The sequence below is a fragment of the Tuber melanosporum genome (assembly GCF_000151645.1).
Source record: "Tuber melanosporum whole genome shotgun sequence assembly, scaffold_18, strain Mel28".
Lineage (NCBI taxonomy): Eukaryota > Fungi > Ascomycota > Pezizomycetes > Pezizales > Tuberaceae > Tuber > Tuber melanosporum.
This window is the reverse complement of record NW_003298841.1, coordinates 641,919-665,059: the sequence shown is the minus strand read 5'-3', so window position 1 is coordinate 665,059 and position 23,141 is coordinate 641,919. Positions and strand designations below refer to the sequence as shown.

The window sequence follows — 23,141 nt, the reverse complement described above, 5'->3', positions numbered from 1 at the left end:
TTGCATGACTTGCTCCACACATTTTTGTCGCTACATTGGCTTCTACGCATTCATGTTCACTCGCCTTGTCTGTTTTCAAATTGACTTCGATCCTCAAATGCCTATCCCTTATACAGTAGACTCTGAATGTCATATTGAGCTGCCGGGCACTCTAGAGTACATCTGGTTGCGATCCAGCGAGAGTTCGGAGGTTGTGACACCTAGCCACAGCCTTGGCACCAATATCTTTACCAATATGATACATTGTCAAGTTTACGCTTCATGCTCCAAGATGAGAGGTGCTAATGCCTGAGGGAGAGGGAAAGAGTTGAAAGCAACAACCCGCAAGCAAGGAACCCTAACCCCTAACTGGCAAGAACTGTGCACCCTGTGTGGTATTGTTCTGCACCTTTCAGAGATATCATACCGGCAGTACCGATACAACCTTTGGGGCTCAAATATAAACCGTATGATCCAGTATATATTAAACCCTTGCCTTCTACTATCTTACAAATTTGGGACCCAGAATTTTGCACCAGTACCGAATAGACGAAAGGATGGCCTATGGCGACCGCTTTGGGGCACATTGGAGCTTCCTTCGCCCACGAATGGAGGGATGGATCATAGGATAACCCCAGGCAATTTTAATCAATAATGCCGCGTGAGCGATGACAGGCGGAACAAAGTGTCCTCCTCGATCTTTCCGTATCTCGAGCCTTGACACAAGTGTTTGTTAGGCCTGCCAGTAATTCAAGCGCCGGTAGATCATAACAAGTTAAGGCGGGTGTTTATAAAATGATGGTTGGACGTCGATCACTGTCCTGCGTGGCTTGTCCTTTTCCATTCGGAAGTTGGTGTGACCAGAAACGGCTTTTAACCCTACAATCTTCCGGCTTTGTTGCGAAGCTTCTAGAGTCACGACTCTGACGTAAAGCGATGCCATTGGCCGAGGCCAACTTTCTATTTGGGGGTGTGTGAGGCCTCCTCAGCGAAACTCAAGGGGGAGTAAGAATTGGCTGAAGAGAGAGAGTCCCAACAGTGTTGCAGTACGATACCATTATTGTGATTATCAAAATCTCTCACCTTCCCAACTTCACCTTAAGATTCCTCACATTTGATCAGACTCCTCCCACTCACCCTTTCCTTGGCTGCCATTCTTACACATACATACATACAGTACCGTAGGGTACACTCATCACCACGCCACCATTTTCTCACGGTCTACTCATCTCCCGACTGGCAGGGTATCCGCGGTCCAACCGCACAATTCAGCACCAGTCATCTTTCACTGCACTTACCTTCATCCTCTCATTAGACTATCTCTTCCCTCTCCCCCACTCCTACCAAGAGACTCTCATCGACTACCACGCAACCGCTCACTTCACCACCTCTTCAGCCACAATCATCTCTTCCTCGCCTTCCCCCCCCCCACTCCGGAGATATTTTCAAGTTCGTCCATCTCTCCAAAGGAATCTTTAACCACTCCCACTTTCCATCCATCTCCCCCTCCAAGCCTAACCCTAATCTATCACCTTGCCCTAAGGTCATACCTCACATAATCACTGGTATCAGGCTTCCGTCAAACGACTGGGCTGCACACGATTTCCGCTCCACCAGTAGGCGTGATTCTTGACATCATCTTTTTGATCCCTGCTCCACGTTACGCTCAAATAAATTTTCATTACTTATAACCTTGCGCATAAACTCTTCCTCCTCCTCTTCTTTCCTTTCTCTCCTCTCCTCTCCTCTACTTCTCCTGTATACTCTCACTCTCGCTATTCGTCCAAACAACTTTTCACAAACGAACTCGAACGTTTGTTAAAATTTAAAATTCGCCACACATATCCATCATGGTTAAGGAAACGAAGCTTTACGATACCCTGGGTATCAAGCCTAACGCCACACCGGAAGAAATCAAGAAGGCCTATCGGTGAGTTTGTTCTCCCATACCCAACCAATATCTCGGCTTCTTGCTGCAGCTTCCCTACCTGAACCGGAACTAACCTGGCTTTGAAGGAAAGGCGCATTGCAGTACCACCCGGACAAGAACAAAGATAGCAAGGTTGCCGCAGACAAATTCAAGGGTAAAGTTGGATACTTACTTAATATTCGCTTCACACAAACATTTCACCGCACGGTTCCTAATTTTACAGTACAGATATCTCTCAGGCCTATGAAGTTCTCTCAGATCCGGAGAAGCGCAAGATATATGATCAGTTTGGCTTAGAATATCTGTTGCGCGGGGGCCCTTCGTCGCCACCCCCACAATCACAATCACAATCACACCCTTCATTCTCGAGATCCGAAACATTCCCCGGAGGAAGCTTCCCGGGTATGGGCGGAATGGGCGGGATGGGTGGGATGGGTGGAGGTGGGCGCCCATACTATGGAGCAAGTAACTTTCACCAGTTCGGGAACCCCGAGAGTATCTTCGAGAAGTTTGCCCGAATGGAGGGCGGATTTGAGGACCTTGGTTTCGACATACTTGGAGGTCTCGGAACTGGTAGCCCACTTGGAGGTGGCCGACCTAGCAGTTTCCCTGGAACTAGGTTTGGTGGGGGCCCTCGGGAGCCTAATGGAAGGAGTAAGACTCCTGAATCAACCGTATCTGAAAGGCGTGTGAGCCTTACTCTTGAGGAGTACGTTAGCCTTTCTCATTTCTCCGATGGTTTGCTATTTTGCCATGTTCGCTAATAGGGCGTTTACGTAGGCTTTTCAACGGCACAGAAAAGAAATTCCGTGTCAAGAGGAAGACCTTTGATAAGGATGGCAGGATTTCCCGGGAAGACAAAGAGCTAAAGATCCCGGTTAAACCAGGCATGAAAGCTGGCTCAAAGTTCAAGTTCAAGGGTGTTGGTGATGAGATTGATGGAAGCAAACAGGATCTGCATTTCATTATAGAAGAGGTTTGTCTATCACTCAAAATCTTCGTCATGATTATAAAATGAATTCGCTCCAACACCAATCCCACCAGAAACCACATGAATCCTTCACTCGAGATGGTGACGATCTTATCACAACCCTTTCCATTCCCCTGAAAGATGCTCTTCTGGGATGGTCTCGACAAATCAAGACAATCGAGGGGAAGCAGGTAAAAGTCTCACATGCTGGGCCAACGTCACCAACATGGCAGGAGAGCTACCCTGGCCAGGGCATGGTGCTTTCAAAGACACCTAATGAACGCGGCAATTTGATTGTCAAGGTCAACGTAAGAAAAACCGCTCCTGCGGCAAAAGTTAGACTAACACCTATTTTCAGATTGTCTTCCCTTCGACCTTAACACTTGAGCAAAAAAATCAACTCAGGGTTGCTTTGCCTTAAAGCGCATAGGTTGTATTATTCCCAAGGAGCTCTACTCCAAATGTTCAGTAGTCTTCTATCATTTTTACCCAGTTCCTGTGGCTTTTTCTTCTTCCGTCTTTCTTCTGCTTTTTCTTTACTTTTTTTCCTGGGTCTGACGGTTGGGCGCATGAGAGGGCTTTCATAACAAATGTTGGATTTACGGATGATTTACGATACGGCACGACGTTCATCTTTGCTCTGACATAAAAAATAAAAAAAGCTGAGGATCGATAGCCAGTTTCTTGGAGCCTGGTCTCTTGTATAATTGTATAAAGTTTTCTGTTGGCTAGGGTTCCTTGGCATGTTTCCCCCACAATTAAATAAAGGTTACTGGCTTTCGTATACAGTACTTGAAACCCGCTATACCAATAACGAAAAATGCTGTAGCATATACCCAAGGGCAAGTTGAAGATTGGGGCAGAGTGACAATACACTGCTATCTTCTTGTACTTGTATTGCAACCACGATCTTTGGTTGTTATTGTGTCCCGACCCTTAATTTGCGCCCAAGTAGTCTCCCCAGACACGGGTACCGTGCTCTGTGCAGTAGGTTCTAGTACTTGTAATAGTGGAGTAACTTTATAAGGCGTTTTGATACACACCCCATCCGCAAAGTCTTCGCGGTGCCACAGATATGATTCCCGGTGGACCCCGACCCTGGATTGTAGAACCGGGGCAAATCCTTTTCGAGAAATCTTTTTTAACCCGGGAACAGCGATTTCCGTAGGGACATTCTTGACCTTTCCCTAGTAAGTAGCTTCAGGGATCTCGAGCAAGCTATGAGAACCTTATGGAGATGACAGTGCTGTGTAATAGACTCCCGATATAAATTAAGAAACCTCCAGACAAGAAAACCCTTTAAGAAAAACCCTTAAGAAAAGAACTTGAAAACCCCGCTCCCCAAAACCACAATCCCAAACAGAATCCATGTTGGCAAGGGAAATCCTTGTCACACAAAAGGCATTTCCCGTGTGCATATTATGATACTCTCCTGACTTATCAAATGTCCACGGTGTTAGGCTGTTAATAAGATGGTAGATTCCACCCAATAAGGGCGACCCTACGGTGTTCTCTCTAGAACTTGATGAGTCTTCTATATCTTCTACTCTTCTACTATGTACTGGACAGTCTAATCAGATGTGCGCAATCTCATCTTATCCAAAAATGACAATCTGATAACAATGATGGTAGGTGCATAGGGGGGAATTTCTGAGCATGCATGTGATTTATGATGAGATTTAAACTCAATGGATTCATTCTCACAAAATCTATTTAATAATTCTCTTCTATACCCTCTAAAGTTGAACATATCCAAGTTCTGGCAATTTCTGACTATCCATATCTTCTCCCTCAGACTTTCAACATTCACAACGCGGTTGAGCATAGATCGAGGGGATACTAGTTACTGGTACCCAGCACAAGTACGATAGCCTCCCCTTATTATTTTGTCGTATGATATCTTATCGACTCAAGGGGCACCCGTCGAATATTGGGGTACGTGACCTGCAGCCTGGTAGGTTCGGGTCCCTTCCATTTTATATTATCATACGATATTCCCTTACCCACCCACGACCGTGGCGAGATTTGCTGTGGAGACCTATGATACCGGTAACATGTTGCCGGTGAGACGGCGCGAGGCGAGTAACTTATTCCTCGGATTATGACATGATACTACTCCTAACAATCGCATGAGGGTCCAACAGCTTTGACCTGCCACTGCTTGATTACCCTACCGGTACTCGAGCCATAAAACTTGTTACCCGGCTTAAGTGTAGTAACGTCATACCGTAGGCTCATAGCACTGTTATTTTCCATTCGGGCTTTGACAGGCATAGACCACGATACCTCCTTTTTCTCTCGCAAGCTGAAACAGAACAACTGCTCACCACGCCTTTTCCAGTCGGTTCGACAATGGAGGCCCCGGTGAACCAACCTATGTCAGATACGCCCCAGGTGAATCCAACACAAGAACCCGACTCCCAAACAGTTGAACAATGCATCAACTATCTCCGTCGCAAAGACGACACCAGCCGATTTGTCGGTCTGGCAATGTTGTCCTCGTTCCTAACTCACATCCAAGATGTCGATGTTCTCACTCGGTGTTGGAAGTCTTTGAATCCCCGGTTTCTAGACCGGCTGTTGAAGTCTAGTAGGTACCACTCCCGTCTGTGCTAGGCTTTTGAGAGGTGTTAACAAGCGGTTGCTAAGGCGGAACGGCGTAAAACAGGCGCCACTAGCCAGAAATCTCCAGAGGAAGCGAGGGATATGGTTGAGTTAGCGGTTCACGTAACACACGCCTTTTCTACCCTACTACCCAATTCTGCAGAGGAGGCATCATTGGTTGGGAGAGCGCCCTTGCTCGCTGAGATACTGCCCAAATGGTAGGTTCCCGTGAAGCGATGAGAATATTTGCAGGTGGTGGGATGCGAGGTTTGGTAGGGTGATGGTGGTGGCTGATTATAGCGATGGCGGTGATAGTTCGATAATTACACAAGCGACGATATTGCAGACCCTACTGGTGTTTTCCACAGGGAGGAAAGGGTCGGAGGTTATCGCTGGGATAAAGGATTTATCACCGTTGATAAATTGTTCAGTCGAGCACGAAACGGCAATGCAAATCCTACAATATGCATTTGTTCGTTCAATCTCTGAACCGCTGTTGGTAAAGGATCAACTGAAGAGGCTTCTACCGTCGATATGTGAAGATATGTTGGCAACGGGTAAAGCTTCCCGGTCAAGAATCCTTTCATTTTTGAGTGACCTACTAGCCAGATTGCCATCTGAGGTGAGACGCACATGCATGTCATGATCTGCATGTTCTAACCCTCCATTATAGCTCCTCCCACCAGACACCAATTGGGTGAGATCCGCATATACAGCCATCAGGGCCGTGATAACTTCCGGTCACAATTCGCACGAGCGATCACACTGCATTAAAATAGCGGCTAGTCTTCTGCACAAATACCCGCCGTCCCTCCTCTTCGGGCCAAAGGCGCTAGGCAAAGCACCGATCAACGAGGAAAAACCATTCGTGTACTTTTTTATGCAGCTGGTTCTCATTGATCTTCGTGCTACGTTTCCAACACTACTCGAACAGCTCGCTACTCCTTCATATGGGAGTACTGCTCACAGATTGGCTTCTGATTTTGATGTACTGGCGGCATTCTTGGGATACCTGCTAATGGTCGAGGACTTTGATGATATACCAATCACGCCAGATTTACTGCTAAAGCTGAAAGCGGATATCGGGGAGACTTTCGGACTTACCCTGGAGTTCTTGCGGGATCGTTGGGATGCTGGGTACGCTGGCGCCGCCGGCTTCGAACCTGGCTTCGAAAAAGACACCCCATTGAGTATAACCTGGGAAACCAAGCTCGAAGGTGGAATTGCGCGCGACCCATTGGTGATTGCAGCTGTCAGGGCGCTATCCCTCTGGCTGAAAGAAGATGAAAGCCTAAGAAAAGAATCCGGAGGCCTAACAGACCTCTTCTTGGGCTTATGGAAAAAGGGGAAAGAAGACGGCGTAGACCACAGATTCTGGATCCTATCCAGCCTCGAAGGGACAGTAGAAGAGGACAACGGCCGCGAACAATTTCTACAGTATCAAGGCATCGACCTAATCTGGGCTGACCTGAAGGCAATATACGTAAACAGGGGTGCCGGAGAAGACGACCTCCGAATAGCATTTGATGAAGCGAGAGTCCTAACCCAGGTAGCAATACTGGAAGATAAGGCCAACGAAGTATGGGTCAAGGATGTCCTTGCGGCAGTCAATATCAGAGGAGACTCAGTCATGCATCTGGAACTTGACGCTGCAATAGCCCGCCTAGCTAGTGCGTGCTTGGTCAAGACGCACAAGGCAGCGAGAAGACGGCTAAAGGATGACGTGCAGAAGGTCAAGGAAGTCTGCGAGAGGTTACTTGCCATAGCGAGTGAGAGGACGGAAGATGGTAGGGGGATTGCAGAGTTGGTGGGGGAGGTGGTGGAGGAACTGGATGGGGTGTGATGTATAATGTCCATTAACAGGGCAATACTATGCTCTTTCTCTCATTTGTTAATATTGCTGCGGGGCATTCGAGCAGTGGGGCGGTAGGATATAAACATTTGAACATAAGTTTGGCATTCTTGTGCCTATGATAGGACGGCGACTTCAAAGAAACATTCCTAGATGAGAAAGGGACTCTACATATACGTTCTAAGGACGGAGAGGCCCCACAAGTATAGCTATTGCATGCAATGCTAGAGCCAATTTCCCCGAATCCAGTGCACAAGTATCATACAGTGGTAGTATATTCCACCCAAATTACACACCAATATTCTTTTTGAAAATGGAACACGGAAACCCAGTAATAACGACGACGACGTGGCGATACAAGCTATATTTGACTTGTGCACGTGTGCACCGAAGTGGAGCTGGCCCTGTAGTCTCCATTTCTCCATGGCTTATCACCCCATTTTTCGGACCTTTTTTTTTTTTTTTTTAAATAATAACAACGATAATAATAATAATAATTTGGGAATGGCGGGTGGCCTTCGAATATTAATGGCCCACATTATCGCTTCTTCTGGTAAAATGCTTTGGCAAGAAGTCCCTCCCTCGCCCCCGAACATCAGTTCCGCACACCTACAGGCCGAGGAGAGATCCCAGCCAAAACCCGAATCCACACTACGATATATTATACTATCTAAATTATATGCAAACTCTGAATTTCGGAGAGGGGGAGAGAGAGAGCGAGCAATAGCCCGGCACCCTACGGAATCCAAAAGCCCCCCCCTTTCCCCCCTTTCAAACCTTCCTTTCATCACCGATACCCCCCGCACGTGAGGAGACTCCCCCTCGTGAGCTATCGCACAATTCGTTAGGATTTACGATTCCTTTTGCGTGGGCTGTATGTACTATACCTACTACGATAATGTAGAAAAGGAAAAGTTTTTCACTTGGCCAGGTAAGTAAAACCACACCTGTAGGTGGGTAAGTTATGTCACCCTTCGTCAGTACGGTATGATACCCCCCCCCCCCCCCCCCGCGAAACAAGAACAAGTAAAAGATCAGCTCATCCCAATCTGCGAAAGGTTCTTTGACAATATGGCGAAGTGAATGATTGCTTGAGAGACTCGAACACTTGACTATCTCAACAGGAAGAGCAAAAGACCCTAACTATCTACTGCTGAGAGCGAGACACAAAAGGTCGAGTGAACAATAACAATAACAAAGGAAAGAAAAAGAAAAAGGAGAAAGAAGCAAGGGGGTATTATTAGGGGTAGACTAGTGATAGAGTTTGATGTAAAGGAAAAAGTCTATCGCAGCGTGATACCATAGTAGTATCAGAAGCATGTTTCAACACTATAGATAAGTCCAGACCGATTGATATTCCATGACTAGACTCTTAGGTATCCACCACCCCTTGATTCTTTTCTTTATCGATCCAATTTGTCGTTTCTGTAACGGTACTGTACTGTGCTCCAGTATTGTCCTGTTTTATATGGATACTGTACATGGTTTGGGTTAGACCATCATAGTTGGATGTCAACGCTAAAACTTGTGGGAGTTTTGACCGTTAAGAATTATAGGGTACGGTAAATTAAGTGTACGGTACTGTACTCGTACTCGCGCGGCTGAGTTGAAGTGGTGCCTTGCGGAGGAAGGGTGACTCTGGCTTAGACTATCTGCTAGGTAGCCAGGCAGCTATGAGTATGATACGGGTACGAGTACTTGTGGACTAATTTACTGTCTTGCGTGATTGGCCAATGGGTGATGGGTGGGCGACATTGCCTACTGTACTATCGTAGTACTGTACCCACCCGGCTGCAACGAGTACTCGTACAGTAATGTACGGTACGGTGGCGGTAGCGCAATATCAGAAACGATAACCAGATCTAATCATCAAAACACTTTTATAATCTGTTCACACTACTGTAACTACCGATAGGGAGGGAGGAAGAAGAAGAAAAAGTATAAGAAAATGAGCAACTGCATTTCCACCGACCGACACAATGCGAGCTTTTTTTTTTTTTTTTTTTCTTCAGTATTACCATTCTTCCGTACAGCACCGTACTCCGCACGAGTACAGTACTCTTTACTATGATACTACTGTAGCACAGTATCAGAGAACAGAACCAGCGACAAGCAAAAACAATGGGAGAAAAAAAAAAGAAAAGAAAAGAAAAACACCAGCTTAAATTTTAACTCTACAGGTACCCGTACCACCATGAAACTTACTCAGTCGGTAGTTCGATAATCACCTCTGCAGGACAAGGCCCTTAGGCATCGGGTTAAGTGACTTAGTGAGGAAGGCAACCTACATTTCTCCGCTATTATAATCATAGTGCAGCTGCTGATCAACACAATAGCAAGACGGGATATATAGTGAGAAATACAGTCTAAGCGGTGGAGATGGACCCTTGTCGTCGTCCGAAGGAAGAGTAAGTCGTTTGACATGCTGGTCCAGTTTCCGCGCTCAATTGCGAGCCAGAGGATTAAAATACCTGGATTCATTGCCTTCGCACTGTATTGGGCACCACGTCTCCAAACCCAGTGACCCCAAGAGGTAGGAGGTCAACCAGAAAAAATCCGGGGCCCCTCCGTCGAAAGCTGGGGGTGGGTTCTAGACTACCGAACCGCGCGCACATCGAGAATGACATGCGAACAGGAAACGTTCATACAGTGTGCAGTCCCGGCAACGGTATCCATGGCTACCGTATCCCTTAACATGTAGGAGGGGGGACGAACAGGAAGGGGTGCAGCGAACAACCCCCACCAAATCTGATATCACACCCGCCACTATATTTTTAGTGTACCGGAATGTTTAGTCCGTCATGTACCGTACGAGTACTGTATCCAAATGTTCTTGCCCGTGATCATGATAGTAACAGGATATGGAAGGTATATATACCCTTCCTTGGTAATAAATCACTAGAGTTTCAAACTGAGACTTTATCATCCCTTGGATGAAGTGGTAGACTACCGGTAAGCGATACCGATGCGTTGCTTGGTTGGTCGTCCTCTCGAATGGTGGTGGGGTTGGTGGGACTCCGTCTCTTCTCCCAGAATGCCGCCGGGGAAGTCCCCCTCTATCGCTTATCCCCTTTGGCAGTCTGACAGCAGAATCCACTGCCGGGCATGCCAAGTCCAGATCGATATGTATCAGGAGATGAGGAATATATTGAACTAAGCTAAGTCCAGATCAACCAGCAGCTAGTCTAGCTATTTCATGGCACCTCGGGCTCACGTCCCTTGTGAGCCACGATGACGCTGTTCGCCGAAAAAGAAAGGCGCTGATCAATGGGTAAACGAGAGATCTAGGACACATATTTTATCCAACGTTAAACAAACTTGTAGCCTCTCCCGATATCTAACCCACCGGAAAGCATCCTCAACCGCAAGCCTCAACCCTCAGCCCGCCTATCTCTTCGCCTTCGCTCTAAGAGTTAAAAACCCTTGAATAAAGTAATTCGTGCCTCCCCTGATACAAATCCAAGGTCGGAACCGACTGGCCCGCATCCTCCACCGCGATCCCCTTCGCAACAGTCAACGCATCATCCATGATCCTACGCGTACTCTCCGCAGCAAGCAGCGCTTGCATATGGTAAGGCCCTATAAGGCTCTGACGAACAGCAGCGGACAACACGGCTTTGACGTGGCCCAGCAGAAACAGGTAGCCAGTTCCCTCCAGACTTATACCAGCGAGGTTACATAGAAGGCCGTAGACGACGGGGAAGTGCCCACTTGCTCTATCCCGCACGTTCTCCGCGCGGAGGGCTCGGCGGTAGGCCTCCAGCTCTGGCGATGGGGGTAGCGATGAAGAGAAGGACTTCTCGTGCACTGTGAGCAAGGCCCGGCCTTGACTTACGCTAGCACGTCGGGCCACGGTGCAGATTGTCGAGGCATCGAAGACGTCGTCCAGCGTTAGGGCTGCCTCTGGCTCCCTGTGCGCTTCCAGGACGAAGGGGAGTGCGGCGCGTGATAGCGAGCTCACGGAGAGCCTCAGGAATCGTTCAGTGGTTTCCCTGGGCGTGGAGGTTGATGGGCGGTGGGCAGTGTAGGATTCCAGGCCACCGGAAAAGGCGAATGAGCCGAGGGGGAGAGCGGAATCGGAGAGTAACAGGAGAAAGTGCGTTTCTGGGGTCGCCACCGTTGCGCAAAGTTCTTTTGTGAAAAGGTTTGTTAGAGATTTTTTTTTTTTCCTTGTTCAATCACCTGCTGAGGCTTACTGCAGGAATGGATGGATAAAACGGATAACGGGACTGTAGCTTTACCATGGGATCGAGTTTCTGTTTTCGAGGGTAGTTTGGCTCTCGCTGCCCGAAGCCGGGATTCCAAGCCTGCGATCTCTTCTCGAAGGGCTCTATTATCCGCATCTTCCCCCATTGTGCGAAGCCGTAAGTTACTGAGTACTCGAGTAGATTGAAATTGTGGTTGGCTAGTGGTTGCTCGTGAGGCGGAGACTGACCGCATCTTGACGTTGCACCAGTCAGCCAAACATATCATATTATCATACCTACCATACTCGTACTAGTACGGTACTGTACACGAGCACTCTACTCGAGTAAAAGGGGCTCAGGCCTCTGCATCACATGAAGTATCACTCGGAATGAAGCCAAGCCTGTACCTGGATGGGGTCCACAAAAGACCAGGATGAATGATATAAAAATTGTTATAATATTATTATTATTATTATTATTATTATTATTATAACAGTATTACCGATTTCGAAAAGGTCGTTCGGTTCTTCAACGATTTCTCATCTTTCTTTTTTTTTTTTTTTTTTCCCTCTCTCGACGCCACGCCAGGGTTTTTTTTTTTTTCAGGTTGGCTCTCTAACCGAGAGAGGTAAAGTTCAGAGCCGGAAGAAGGAAAGTGAGCCGTGGGAAATTTGCGCTCGAGGGAAAAACCCAGCATTGACGGACCCTTTCGATATCGATAACAATTGGCTTGAAGAACGAATCACTACGAGTACTGTACTCGTACATCGAACGGGCAGGAGAACGAATGTCGTACTTGGTGCTATCACAGCGCCGTTACACTTCGTGAACAGAGTTGTTCATCCGAATATTTGTTTTTTCCCTCCTCCCTCTTCAAGCTTCCGATTCCGGAACTCGGATTTTGGGATATGTTCTTTTTCTTACTTTGTGTTGTACGAGTACTTGCACAAGTACCCCATTTCGTGCATCACCGTCATGTTTCATATGCCGATGCAGACGCTTCTCGTGTATTTCTACTACGGGTGATGGTTACAGTACCATGGCATTGCACTGTACGAGTACTGTACAAGTACGAGTATTCACCCATCTCACAATCGGTTCACGGGCAGGTAAGCTGGCTGGCTGGCTACAAAGAAAAACCGCACCCCAAGATATCACACCTCGAAACATGTCAAAAAGAAAATAAGGGCGCCCTTTGGCCAACACCAGGACAATCAAGATCACTCTAGACCTGGTTTTGCTAGGACAGCCAACAGGTTGGCGTTCCAGTATCATACCGCTTGAGAGCATTCAAGACGTGTGAAGATTTTCGCAAATCGCGATATCGCACTGCACTTGCACCATAGCCACCACAGTACGATCGTACGAGTACTCGTACAAGCAGCAAGACTACTCTCAACCGGTAATCCGGTTGAGAGCACCGGCAGACTATCGGGACTACATCAATAATCGTCATCCCTTTATTTGTATTGGCGGGACCATGGTTCAGACAGCCTTCTACTGTACTAGTACTAGTACTCGTACTAAAAGGATATTTAACGCCACCTATTCGAGTAAAATCTCCGCAGACCCTCGGGTCGGAAACGTTTATTGGCTGAGCTACCATTAGAAGACCTCAGCCATACCCCTTCAAGTCGAGTACTCGAGTACAGTACGAGTACTGTACAGTACCGGTATTCCCCTAGCTTTCGAGCTAAAATTCCGTGAAATTCGGCACACGAACGAATGGACAGAACACCGGAAGATAGGGCCGCCCAGGCGGTTAACCGAAAAAAAAGAAAAAAAAAAAAAAAAGGTCTGGGTAAATCGCCGAGAACGGGTATGCACTCGAGTAGGTTAATTGGTCCACGGATTTATATCAGATGATAATTCGAGTGCTCGAGTACCGGTAAAGCCTCCACCCGTACCCACGACGAAGCTGGACCTGTGACGAACAAGGATCAGCAGCAAGTACTCGAGTAACCCCCCGTTACCCTACCCCACCCCCCAATGATTTCCTCTTTTGGCCACGGAATACCCCTGTTCGTCACCGACCCAGTACTTGTATGGTTAAGGCTGTACCGGTACTGTACTCGAGTACTCGTACTGACAAGGTGCGATAACGTTAAGGCGGCTTTTGGACGGTTGTTAAAGGGGCTCCCTCACTACCCTACTGTATCTGATATCACGGATTGGAACGACCGAACCCAAACATACTTGAGTACTGTACTGTACGAGTACTCGTACACTATCATACAGCTTCCTGGAGTAAGGGGTCAGCCGAGTCTCCCCCACAAAAAAAAGGCCGACCGCGAACTTGCCTACAGAACAGAGATGTCAAGACCTCAACAACCAACCACCCACAGCGTTCGAGTAGAGGAACCAAGTGCAGGATTGAAGGCTAAAAATCTCGCAAGCCATCTCTTGAACGCTCGTCTGCACCAACTTGTTAGGGGAATCCTGCTGGTCCGACGTGAGAAGAAAGGGGAGGAGAGTTCGCGAGTGACTGCCCGTGAGGGTTGTCACTTTGAGTCTGGTATCCCACATCCCCCCCCCTTCCACCATCTTATTAAGGGACTCTGGCGGACGCCAGGGGGGAAAAGCAAACGGGATGCCTGCACGGCAAACACGGAGAGAAAAAAAAATTTGAAAAAAAGAAATTATGCTCCCGCCCCGCAGCCCCCCTGCCACCACCACCCCTACCTCACCATGCATCCCGTGTCAACACAGTGTGTTCGAGTGAAGTGATAAGGGCTGGTCGGAAGAGCGCTTCCCGCGACCTGTACGAGTACTCGAGTATACGGTAATGCTCGAGTACGGTAGCGGTCACTGGCTGCTGGTTATGCCGGGAAAAAATGCGCAGCTTCGAGCACTATCCCGTGAAGGCTCGTTAAATCCACTATCGCCCATCGGCCTCGGATCTCCCCGATCAGAGACAAAACACGGTGAGAGGGAATATGTACTACAAGTACGAGTGCTTGTACCGTAGTATTGGTACCGTACGATAGTTTGTGTTTTCCAGACGGGGCACTCGAATACCGTACGAGTACTCGAGCATTCTCATTAACCGATATTGGCATTTGTTATTTTGTCAACATACCCCGCTAAGCCTATTGTGCATTTGATTTGTAGAGATTTCCGGGTTTCTACGGTGCGGTGCTAGCCGATTTCAACAAGTTATCTGGAAAATCGTGCTGCCAAGCCTCTGAAAACCGCAAGGCAAATTTGCGAGTGGTTGTTGTGATCCTGTAACATGATTTCCGGATACGGTGCTTTTGAACTCGGCTAGTACCGCAGCACCCGGGGCAACCCCGGCTCAAAAAGCCTTTTCTGGAGGAGAGCCCATCCGTTTCCCTCCCTGAAAATTGTGATGTGTGGCGGACGCCGAATGTTGTGTGTGTGTGGGCTTTGTCGTAAATTTTAGGGAAGTACGGGAGGTAGACTACTCGAGTATGGTCGAGTAGCAGCTTCCCGGGATCTAGATTTCTTTCTGTCTGTCCATTGGATTCAGGATTTGGGGCTGGTTGCTCTTTTGCCCGCTCGCTCGTTCGTTGGAGGAATCATCTCTATTTCGAGCATGCTCTTCCCGACTGCAGCAGGGTCGCCTTTGCCCCTTCCGGCATTTTTTCAAGGTCGGGAACCATGGGTCCCGGCCAGAACATTATTATATGGTAATTCTCTCTCTCTCTCTCTCTCCCTGCTCGAGAAAAGGGCCATTGCCGGTGGAGTGAACTGGGGTGGAGTGGTCGAGTACAGTATGATACTTGTATCATACAGTAGCTGCGGTGGACACATAAAGTGCCGTATCAGCCCTTTTCGCTCCTCAGGGTCATATGATAAGATAAACTGTATGAATCCTGTGTATCTTTCTGAGCTGGTAATCTTGGCATTAATGGGGTAATCGGGAAGCCTTAGATCTCCCGCCATTTAGTAAGAGGCAAGATAAAGCCTACTGTACGAGTACTCGTACATTACTATTCTACGGTAGCTTCTGACAACCGACAACTGCCGGCATAGTAATTGCGAGTCTCAAGCGACAGAAACGGTACCGCCTTGTTTGAACCCACTTTGAGTACCGGTACCGGTACCGTGCTCGTCCCAAGGCAAGATGTATCCCGGCACGGGGGGATTCGCAAAATGTACCGCTATGTCAAAGTGTCCGTGCGTATCTGAGCGCCCATTACCGCTATTCGAGTGCAAACTCAACACTCGTATTTTCGGATACATCCTGCCTGGGACGAGCAACGGCCGTCGCTCCCTGTTGAGAGAGGTACGGTGGAGGGGCTTTTAATCTTACTCGAGTACTGAGATCTAACTACACGTACAGTACTGTAACTGATAACTCGGGTATGGAGGTTAGTGATGGGATGGACAGGGGTTCAACATGTCAAAGCTTCATACTCCTCCCCCCGGCACCATTCCTGCCTGCCAAATTAAGTTTTTTTTTTACCTCTGACGGTACTGAGCGCCCGGACTCGAAAAATACTGTCTATCCCATCACTTACCCGCCTCCATACTTGCACCCCCTACCGTAGTAATTCTGCTTTGCCTGAGAATCCTCATGGTTGACAGGACAGCTGATGAGATACGAGTACGGTAGTTGTGGCCGGTTGACTAGTCATCAATAAACAAATCAGTCAGTAGGAAGAAAGGGCAAAGATCATCGCTATCACACTGTACGAGCGAGTGATAAGCTTAAACTGCAGCTGACAGGTCGCCGATTTAGCTGGGGTGATGATAAAAAGGAATGAACACCCATATATAGATACTGTACAGTTTTATAGCCCAATGTTATGCGTGGCAACAGCTCAGGTCATGTCAATCTTTGTTTCCTGGGGGATTCAACATCCGCACTAGAGCCGACAGATATCTTTGATGGTAAAAAAAAAAAAAAAAAAAAAAAAACTGATCCAGTCTAAAAAAGCGTGCGCAGGTCTCACTGCCTGAAAGGGAATTCCTGTTCTCCCCCCCCCCCCGGTGCGAGAGAGCTGCAGCATTTGATAGTTGTCGAGTACGGTACGGTACTCGAGTACTCGTAGATAGATAGATAGATGATGGATGGGTGCTCGTATGACCGGGGGCTGGTTTTCGGTTTGCTATCAAGGACGGGAGAGCATGTTTTAGTCTTGCTGGCCCTCGCGCAAGCTACTCAAGGTGAGGGGCGAGAAGGAAGGGGGAAAAAGGAAAATTGTGAAAAAAGAAGCAAAACAAGCTGTCACGGATCCCCGGATCATTGTTGAACAAGAGATGATGATTTATGATTGGACCGAATGTTTGGTATGGCGACTGGGATCGAAAAAATCGGTGTTCATGGATTGGATGGGGGAGATGCAATAAATGTTGTGCTTGGGTGCAGCAGATGTTGTCAAACCCGACGATTTATGATGCCTAAACTAAGGTGTTTCCGTAGAGGACAGGGATATCATCATACGCGGATACCGTACTCGAGTATTGATTTTCCAATGGTGTCAGGGAGAAGGAGGATCCTTGTCCTGCGGGTATAATGATGGGAAGATTGGCTCGCTAAGTGCTGGCTGAAAGAAGGCTTGATCGGCGGGTATATTCCTTGGGCAGCCCCGGATTGTGGGGGTGTAGGAGTACCAACCAGTACTCGAGTACTCGAGCATGATACAATAGAGCTGAAAATCAGGGAAGGATCTCGGGTAGGGGAGTGAATGAGAGGGTAGGAAGGGAATAAAGAATAGTGATTTGTACGAGCAGATATTGTGACCTTGGTGTCGGGTGAGGGTGGGCTGGGGAAGGCTGAGTGGGAACGGGAAGGGAGGAGTGAGCACAGCGAAGAAAAGGTTGGGGAACCCAAGCAAGCAAGCAAGCAAGCAAGCAACAAGGGGAAGCCAGGCAGAATAGGCACCCGAGAGTACCGGTATCGTAGCAAACATTGACGTTTGCAGAATGGGGGCGGGTATTGTACTTGCTGACTACTTGTGTGCTAGTATCATACAGTTCTTGTGCTGAGAAGAGCGCACAGTACAAATAGGTACCAGTAAGGTATCATACTAGTTCAGCAAAGGAGGCAGGAGGGTGTCATACTCGAGTAATCGCAGGTTCTTCGCACCCAATACTGGGCAAGCGGTTTGTTCTGCATCCAAAACCTTGTTTTCGTAGGGGCGATCGGCCTAGGAATACGGGCTCCTATGCGGAGCTTTCCTAAACCACCGAGTCCTTTTCCCTTCCCCCACTCTCACACTTTACCCTTTGTGATACCAAATGGTAACAAATATCCCAGGGTAACCCCCACTAAAAAAGGGCTCTCTATCAGACTTACTGGATCTGTTAGACTAAAAACCTGGTTCAGCATAAGTGTCGATACGGGCAGCAATCCCTTGCATTCTAATGCCTCTCTCCATTTAGGGTTTGTCCTTGATCGTACTCCCCTACTCGAGTATCATACTCGAGTACTCAAGTGTCATGCTGTACAGTACGGTACTCGTACATATTCAAAATGTGTGCGGAATTCGCACCTGCAAACAACAACACACACCAGCTGTCCTCCCTGATCATCCCAGGAAAGTGCAGTGATGACATCTTTAGTTTCCCGCACTCTATCTGCGTCCGCCCTATCTGCCAATCGGTGATGCAGTTTGGGCGAGTTCTGCTCGAGGCAAAATACTTGGGGATGTATGAAAGTTCAGCGTGATTTGCATCCTTCCCCATTCCCTTTCTTTTTTTTTTCCTTGCCCCTCTCCCCCTTTTGCCCATCCAAATGGGAGAGATTTCAGATATGGTTGGGGAAGGAGGGGAACAAAAAGCAAGGGGAAAAAAGATGGAGGCGAGAGTAAAAAAAGAAAGTGGGAAAAGAAAGGAAAATTGATGAGCTTTGCTGCAGGACAGAGTGCGGATGGGGTTGTTGGCTGAGTTGGATCTGTTTTGCCTACAGGATGCGAGCTTCATTCTTTTTCTTTTTCTTTTTCTTTTTTGCTTTCTCCACCCGCTCAAGAATGGTTGGGCTAGGTGTCATCGCAATAATATCACATCAGTATCACGGCAAAGTGGGCCTTTTGGAGACAGGAGGAAGGAGAGAGGCAAGATTGCAGTACACTGAGCAGCTCCAGGCCAGTGCGCGAGGGGATTCGGGACAGAGATACGGGTAATTACAACAATAACCCTTTTGGGACGCCATACCGGTATATTTAATATTCCAATAGGGCTTTCGGTTTCTTTGCGATTAACTCGTTGATTCACTCACCCATTCATTCATTCGTTCATTCATTCGTTCATTCATCCATTCATAACTAACCATTTGCACCCATACCATACTTCATACTGCAGTGGATACTTTGAATATTATATTGTACTCGAGTACCGTACTTGTACGAGTAGCACCTGATATCAGTAATACTCCCATAGTACGAGTACTGCACTCGAGTACTTTGCCATCAACCGCCCAGCATCAAACCCGCAAAATAGGAAGGAGGAGAAGGCAGGAATTCCCAACTTTCATAAGATCTGCCGTCCTTCGCCAATCGATAATTGCCAATCGTATCCTTCCCCTCTCCCCCCCCTCCTCCTTCTCTCACAATCTTTACTTTTTCCCTCTTTCTTTTCTTTTCCCTTCTTGTTCACTTCTCCTGCGGGAGCTAGCCTTTGTGTCCCACACACGTCCTATCCCTACTTCCTCCTTACCTATAAGCCTCTCTGCATCCTCCCTCCTGGTTGCCCTTTTCCCCCATTTCTCCCTCCTGCTGCTCCATACTTAACACAAACAATTCGTCTGACCCCACCTCCACCTCCACCTCCCACCTCCATCCTCCATCCTCTCGGCTGCTCAACTCTGGGGGGCTCGTTGATCGACTCATCATCCTAACATTACTCCTCCAGTGCAACCTGTAGCCATCGAGGGAGCAGTAACCATGGATGCCATCTATCCCGTGATGGCCTCGGTTATGAGGAGAGACCCAGTTGAGGAAAGTCCTAGTGCTCAGAGGAGGCAGTCGGAGGGTTCCTTCGTGTCCAGTATATCTCTTGCCATGATTGCTATTACCGTCGTCAGTTTCTGTTTGGCACGACGACTTGTAGGAGTTCGTGACTTGTCAACGTTGCCGTTAGCGCGCTGGTGTAAGTTCGCTGTTTTTGGTAGAGTTGCTACTCTTTATTATTAGTCGCTAATTACCTTTTTTTACCTTTTTTCTTCCAGTGATTCTCGCTGTTTTCACCGACAGTTGGATGTTTGTGCTTTCGAGTACAATTTTACAAGCGAGTTTCGGTCTCAACAGCAGTCTTAGAGCATGCGATGCGGGAATATTGCTCTGCCTAGTTTGCTATCTCAGCTCGAAGGTTCTAATGTACTTTTTCCTTGTCGAAAAGGTGGGCCTCGTTTTGTCTTGCATTTGTATATCAATTACTAATGGTGCTTCAGGTTTTCATCGTTCGTGGCAATCGCAATTCGAGGTTCAAGGACAAGCTCTTCCTATTCAATACTCTCGGCATGCTTTTGCCCTACTGCGTGGTCATCACCTTAACTTTCGTTTAGTACGTTTCTGCTGTTGGTCTTTCCCTGTTGCGCCGTCTAATAGCTTTCCCTGCAGTCGCAACGCCGAGATGGAGAACGGGCAGTGTAAGATTGGGTTGAAGCTTCCTGCCAACCTTCCGCTACTTATTTTTGATTTCGTAATTAATGTATGTGGCCATCGTGTAAGGTGTCGGGTGGCTTCGCGCTAACGGGGTCGAATTCAGGTCTATCTCACCTTTCTGTTCCTGAAACCTCTTCATGGTGAGTCGAGCATTCAGCAGAATCTGGTCCCAGTTTGCTAACAATTTGGATCAGGTCTCTGGAGTTTTCAAAACGGGGCCAAGTCCAAACAGAGCCGTCTTCATCGGGTCGCCCTTCGGACTTTTATTGGAAGTTGCGCAACATTGGTTTCTACTCTTGGGTATGTTAAATTTAGAAATGGCATGGGTTCATATTGCTTCAGGAGAGTGCTGATTGGTGATGAAGTAACTTGATTTCTCTCATTATTTTGAGGGGAAAAGAGCCCGGATGGATCTGTTTTGCGGTTTGCAATTCCGATAGTATGTTATAATTTCATCCTGGCTTGGCTTTGGCGTCTTGACATCTTGCACGACTGACACTATGGATTACAGTTCTGTTTTCTGTTCTTGTCCTGCATTGGGTTACCCACCAAGATGATGATATCTCCACCGATGGGAAGACTCGCTGCGAGGGGTGTGACCGCACAATTGGATGCAGAGGCGATCCTTATTCAATTAGCCGCGGATCTAATTTCGGTGGCCTTAGCAGAGACCACAAGGGTCGGGTTGGTGGTGGGGGGGCTGGCGAGGTCGTTACAAGCATACATGCGGTACCAAAGGGCGCGTGCCATCACGATAAATCGATACCTCTTGATGGAATCCTGACGCACACCGAAGTGACGCGCACCGAAGTGCGCAGGGATATTGAGAGCCTGGGGGGAACCTCCGAGATGGAAGAAGAAGACCCCCGGGTCAATTCTACGGACAATATCCGTCAATCAGCTTGCGGTCCATAAACGGTTTAAATTGCCCAAAAATACATCACTTTTCCTCGTCCTATGCATTGTAATCTGTTGTTGAGAAAATTTGGCTTCTTTGTACATATTTGATTTTTTTTCCCCCCCTATGTTACAGGTGCTAGGGTATGCATTCTGTGGGTTGGATAATCGTATATCTTCACTTCTCTCCCCGTGGCCGGTCTCTTTGTTTGGGGGTTATGGGAATGGGTGAGGAGGATTGTGGGAGCGATTCGTTTGCGTATGCATGTTTGGACTTTTTCTTTCTTCGGGATTATATCTGCATTTGAGTATTACAGGCCTAACAATACCCCTGGCTGACATATTTTAAAAACTAGATATGGTATTGGCGCAGCGGCAAGCTTGCGGGGGGGGGAGAGGGTACGGATATGGGAGTTGAAGCGTTATTCGGTGCTCATAGTTACCTTATTACCTTGTATCATTAATCAGACTATTTTATGTCCCTCGCGAATTGGTCGGTTGGGACGGGTAACCGTGTATTGGGTGTCTCCTCCCGTCAGTGGTCAGTACTCGGAATGGGAATGGTGACTTCCCTTCTCTTCTGTACTGTAGTCTACTATATCTATCTAGCCTTGTCCCTACCCGGCATTAAAAGGGAAAGGGGGAGAGAGCGAGAAGGGGGGGTTTTTTTTTTTTTTCGAAAAAAAAAAAAAAAAAAAAACCAAGCGACCCCAATCCCCCACATGGTGATATGGGTTGAGGTAAAGTCGCCATCGGTGAACATCGTGCCGCTCCATAGAACGCTCTACTTGCTCGTACGGTGCTGCGCGAAAATGAATTGCGCGCACCCACCGCCGCCCCTGGGGGGGGGGAGGAACTCTATACCCTGACCAGCGAGAGTAGAATACGGATGACACCGCACGAACGAACGAACGAACGGACGAAGTATAGTAGCAGTCACCATGTGAAAGCCCCCCCACCGCCCCCTCCACACACACACATGTTTGATGTTCCAACGTCAACTTCGAGTGATTGATTTTTGCCGTGTGGATGGGGAGGGGTAACTTTTAGAAGGGTGATGTGGTTCGTGGTCAATGATTTGAGCGCAGGTTTTCCAAGACAAGAAGTGTTTAGTCAGTCAGTCGATGGGTCAGTAAATCAGTTAATTTAGTCGGTTGAGGTTCGGAAGTGTGTGTGGGGGGGGCTTGGCGGGTTGTTACGGTTAACCGGCACTCATTATTGCAGTTCTTTTTTTTTTACTCGTATGATAACTGTGACCGGTACAGTGCCATAGTCGATTCTAAGGACTTGTTTTCCTTTACTCGACGAGTACTGCACAGTAGTCTACAGGGCTATCCCGAGTTGATTCGTCCTGTTGTTTTCGGTTGCGGTTGTGGTGTAATGTACGGAATACTGTATCATACTGTGCTATGCTACTGCCGCTTATATATAATACTTTGTATCGTGTCATACCGCGCAACACGAAAACATATGGGTTAAAGGGGGAAGGAAGGGAGGAAATCCGGTTATTACATCATTGCACAACTTCTACTCGTATGATAGCCATCGCCCGTAGTCTAAGCTTCCACTCCCGAAAAAAAACAAAAAAACCCTCTTCCCGAGGCAATCGTCAATTGCTATAGTCTAATACTTGTGCTCGGACAGCACGGTTAACTTAAGCTGGATATAACGCAATGTCACCCTAGATACAGCCCTACAGCCGAGATCTATCCGTTCCGATATCATACCTGGTTGTGGATTTTTTTTTTTCCCCCCCCCTCCAAAAAAGAGGGATTACGACTCTTGGTGTCATGCTTTCTTTTCTCAATTTTTTTCTTTTTCTTTTCATTTGAGTTATGATACCAGCGTTGTGTGTGCGTGAATGGCTGGAACTGGGGCTGGGTTGTGCGGGACGAGTTGTTGTCGGTCATCGTCGTCGGTGGTGGTGGTGGAGGAAATGTGGGGGATCCGCGTGATCGAGGTATCATACCGTTAAGGCCCCTTGGGTCATTCTTGGGTTGGTGTTGGTGGGTAAGGGTTCTTTTTGAACATGTTGGCCTGGAACGTCAGGTTTTGTCAGGGTTGGCCAACTTGGATGGTGATGGTACTCGTAGAGTGAGTGTCATATCATACTGTGGGGATAGTGCATCGTGTATCGTGTGCATCATTACGT

The 23,141-nt window shown here is 47.7% G+C and overlaps 5 protein-coding genes; 4 read left to right on the top strand and 1 right to left on the bottom strand.

The window, feature by feature from the left end:
- The first annotated feature begins 1,048 nt into the window (after positions 1 to 1,048).
- GSTUM_00005206001 (uncharacterized protein) lies at positions 1,049 to 3,658 on the top strand. XM_002837224.2 has 6 exons: positions 1,049 to 1,909; positions 1,996 to 2,063; positions 2,138 to 2,618; positions 2,690 to 2,885; positions 2,954 to 3,187; positions 3,238 to 3,658. Exons 1-6 carry the CDS (start codon positions 1,830 to 1,832, stop codon positions 3,298 to 3,300), a joined length of 1,122 nt encoding a protein of 373 aa, XP_002837270.1. The 5' UTR covers positions 1,049 to 1,829; the 3' UTR covers positions 3,301 to 3,658.
- Positions 3,659 to 4,679: 1,021 nt separating this feature from the next.
- On the top strand, positions 4,680 to 7,496 carry GSTUM_00005204001 (uncharacterized protein). XM_002837223.2 has 6 exons: positions 4,680 to 4,741; positions 4,794 to 5,469; positions 5,529 to 5,538; positions 5,582 to 5,701; positions 5,799 to 6,105; positions 6,157 to 7,496. The coding sequence occupies exons 2-6, from the start codon at positions 5,232 to 5,234 to the stop codon at positions 7,324 to 7,326; spliced, it is 1,845 nt and encodes a 614-aa protein (XP_002837269.1). The 5' UTR covers positions 4,680 to 4,741; positions 4,794 to 5,231; the 3' UTR covers positions 7,327 to 7,496.
- A 2,981-nt stretch (positions 7,497 to 10,477) lies between these two features.
- GSTUM_00005203001 (uncharacterized protein) lies at positions 10,478 to 11,688 on the bottom strand (the record flags this gene model as incomplete). XM_002837222.2 has 2 exons in its annotated part: positions 10,478 to 11,466; positions 11,532 to 11,688. The coding sequence occupies 2 exons, from the start codon at positions 11,686 to 11,688 to the stop codon at positions 10,742 to 10,744; spliced, it is 882 nt and encodes a 293-aa protein (XP_002837268.1). The 3' UTR covers positions 10,478 to 10,741.
- Positions 11,689 to 13,511: 1,823 nt separating this feature from the next.
- GSTUM_00005202001 (uncharacterized protein) lies at positions 13,512 to 14,754 on the top strand (the record flags this gene model as incomplete). XM_002837221.2 has 1 exon in its annotated part: positions 13,512 to 14,754. One exon carries the CDS (start codon positions 13,512 to 13,514, stop codon positions 14,247 to 14,249), a length of 738 nt encoding a protein of 245 aa, XP_002837267.1. The 3' UTR covers positions 14,250 to 14,754.
- Positions 14,755 to 19,092: 4,338 nt separating this feature from the next.
- On the top strand, positions 19,093 to 21,505 carry GSTUM_00005201001 (uncharacterized protein). XM_002837220.2 has 8 exons: positions 19,093 to 19,577; positions 19,657 to 19,826; positions 19,879 to 19,991; positions 20,048 to 20,138; positions 20,196 to 20,232; positions 20,287 to 20,392; positions 20,458 to 20,531; positions 20,604 to 21,505. Exons 1-8 carry the CDS (start codon positions 19,373 to 19,375, stop codon positions 21,005 to 21,007), a joined length of 1,200 nt encoding a protein of 399 aa, XP_002837266.1. The 5' UTR covers positions 19,093 to 19,372; the 3' UTR covers positions 21,008 to 21,505.
- Positions 21,506 to 23,141: the final 1,636 nt, after the last annotated feature.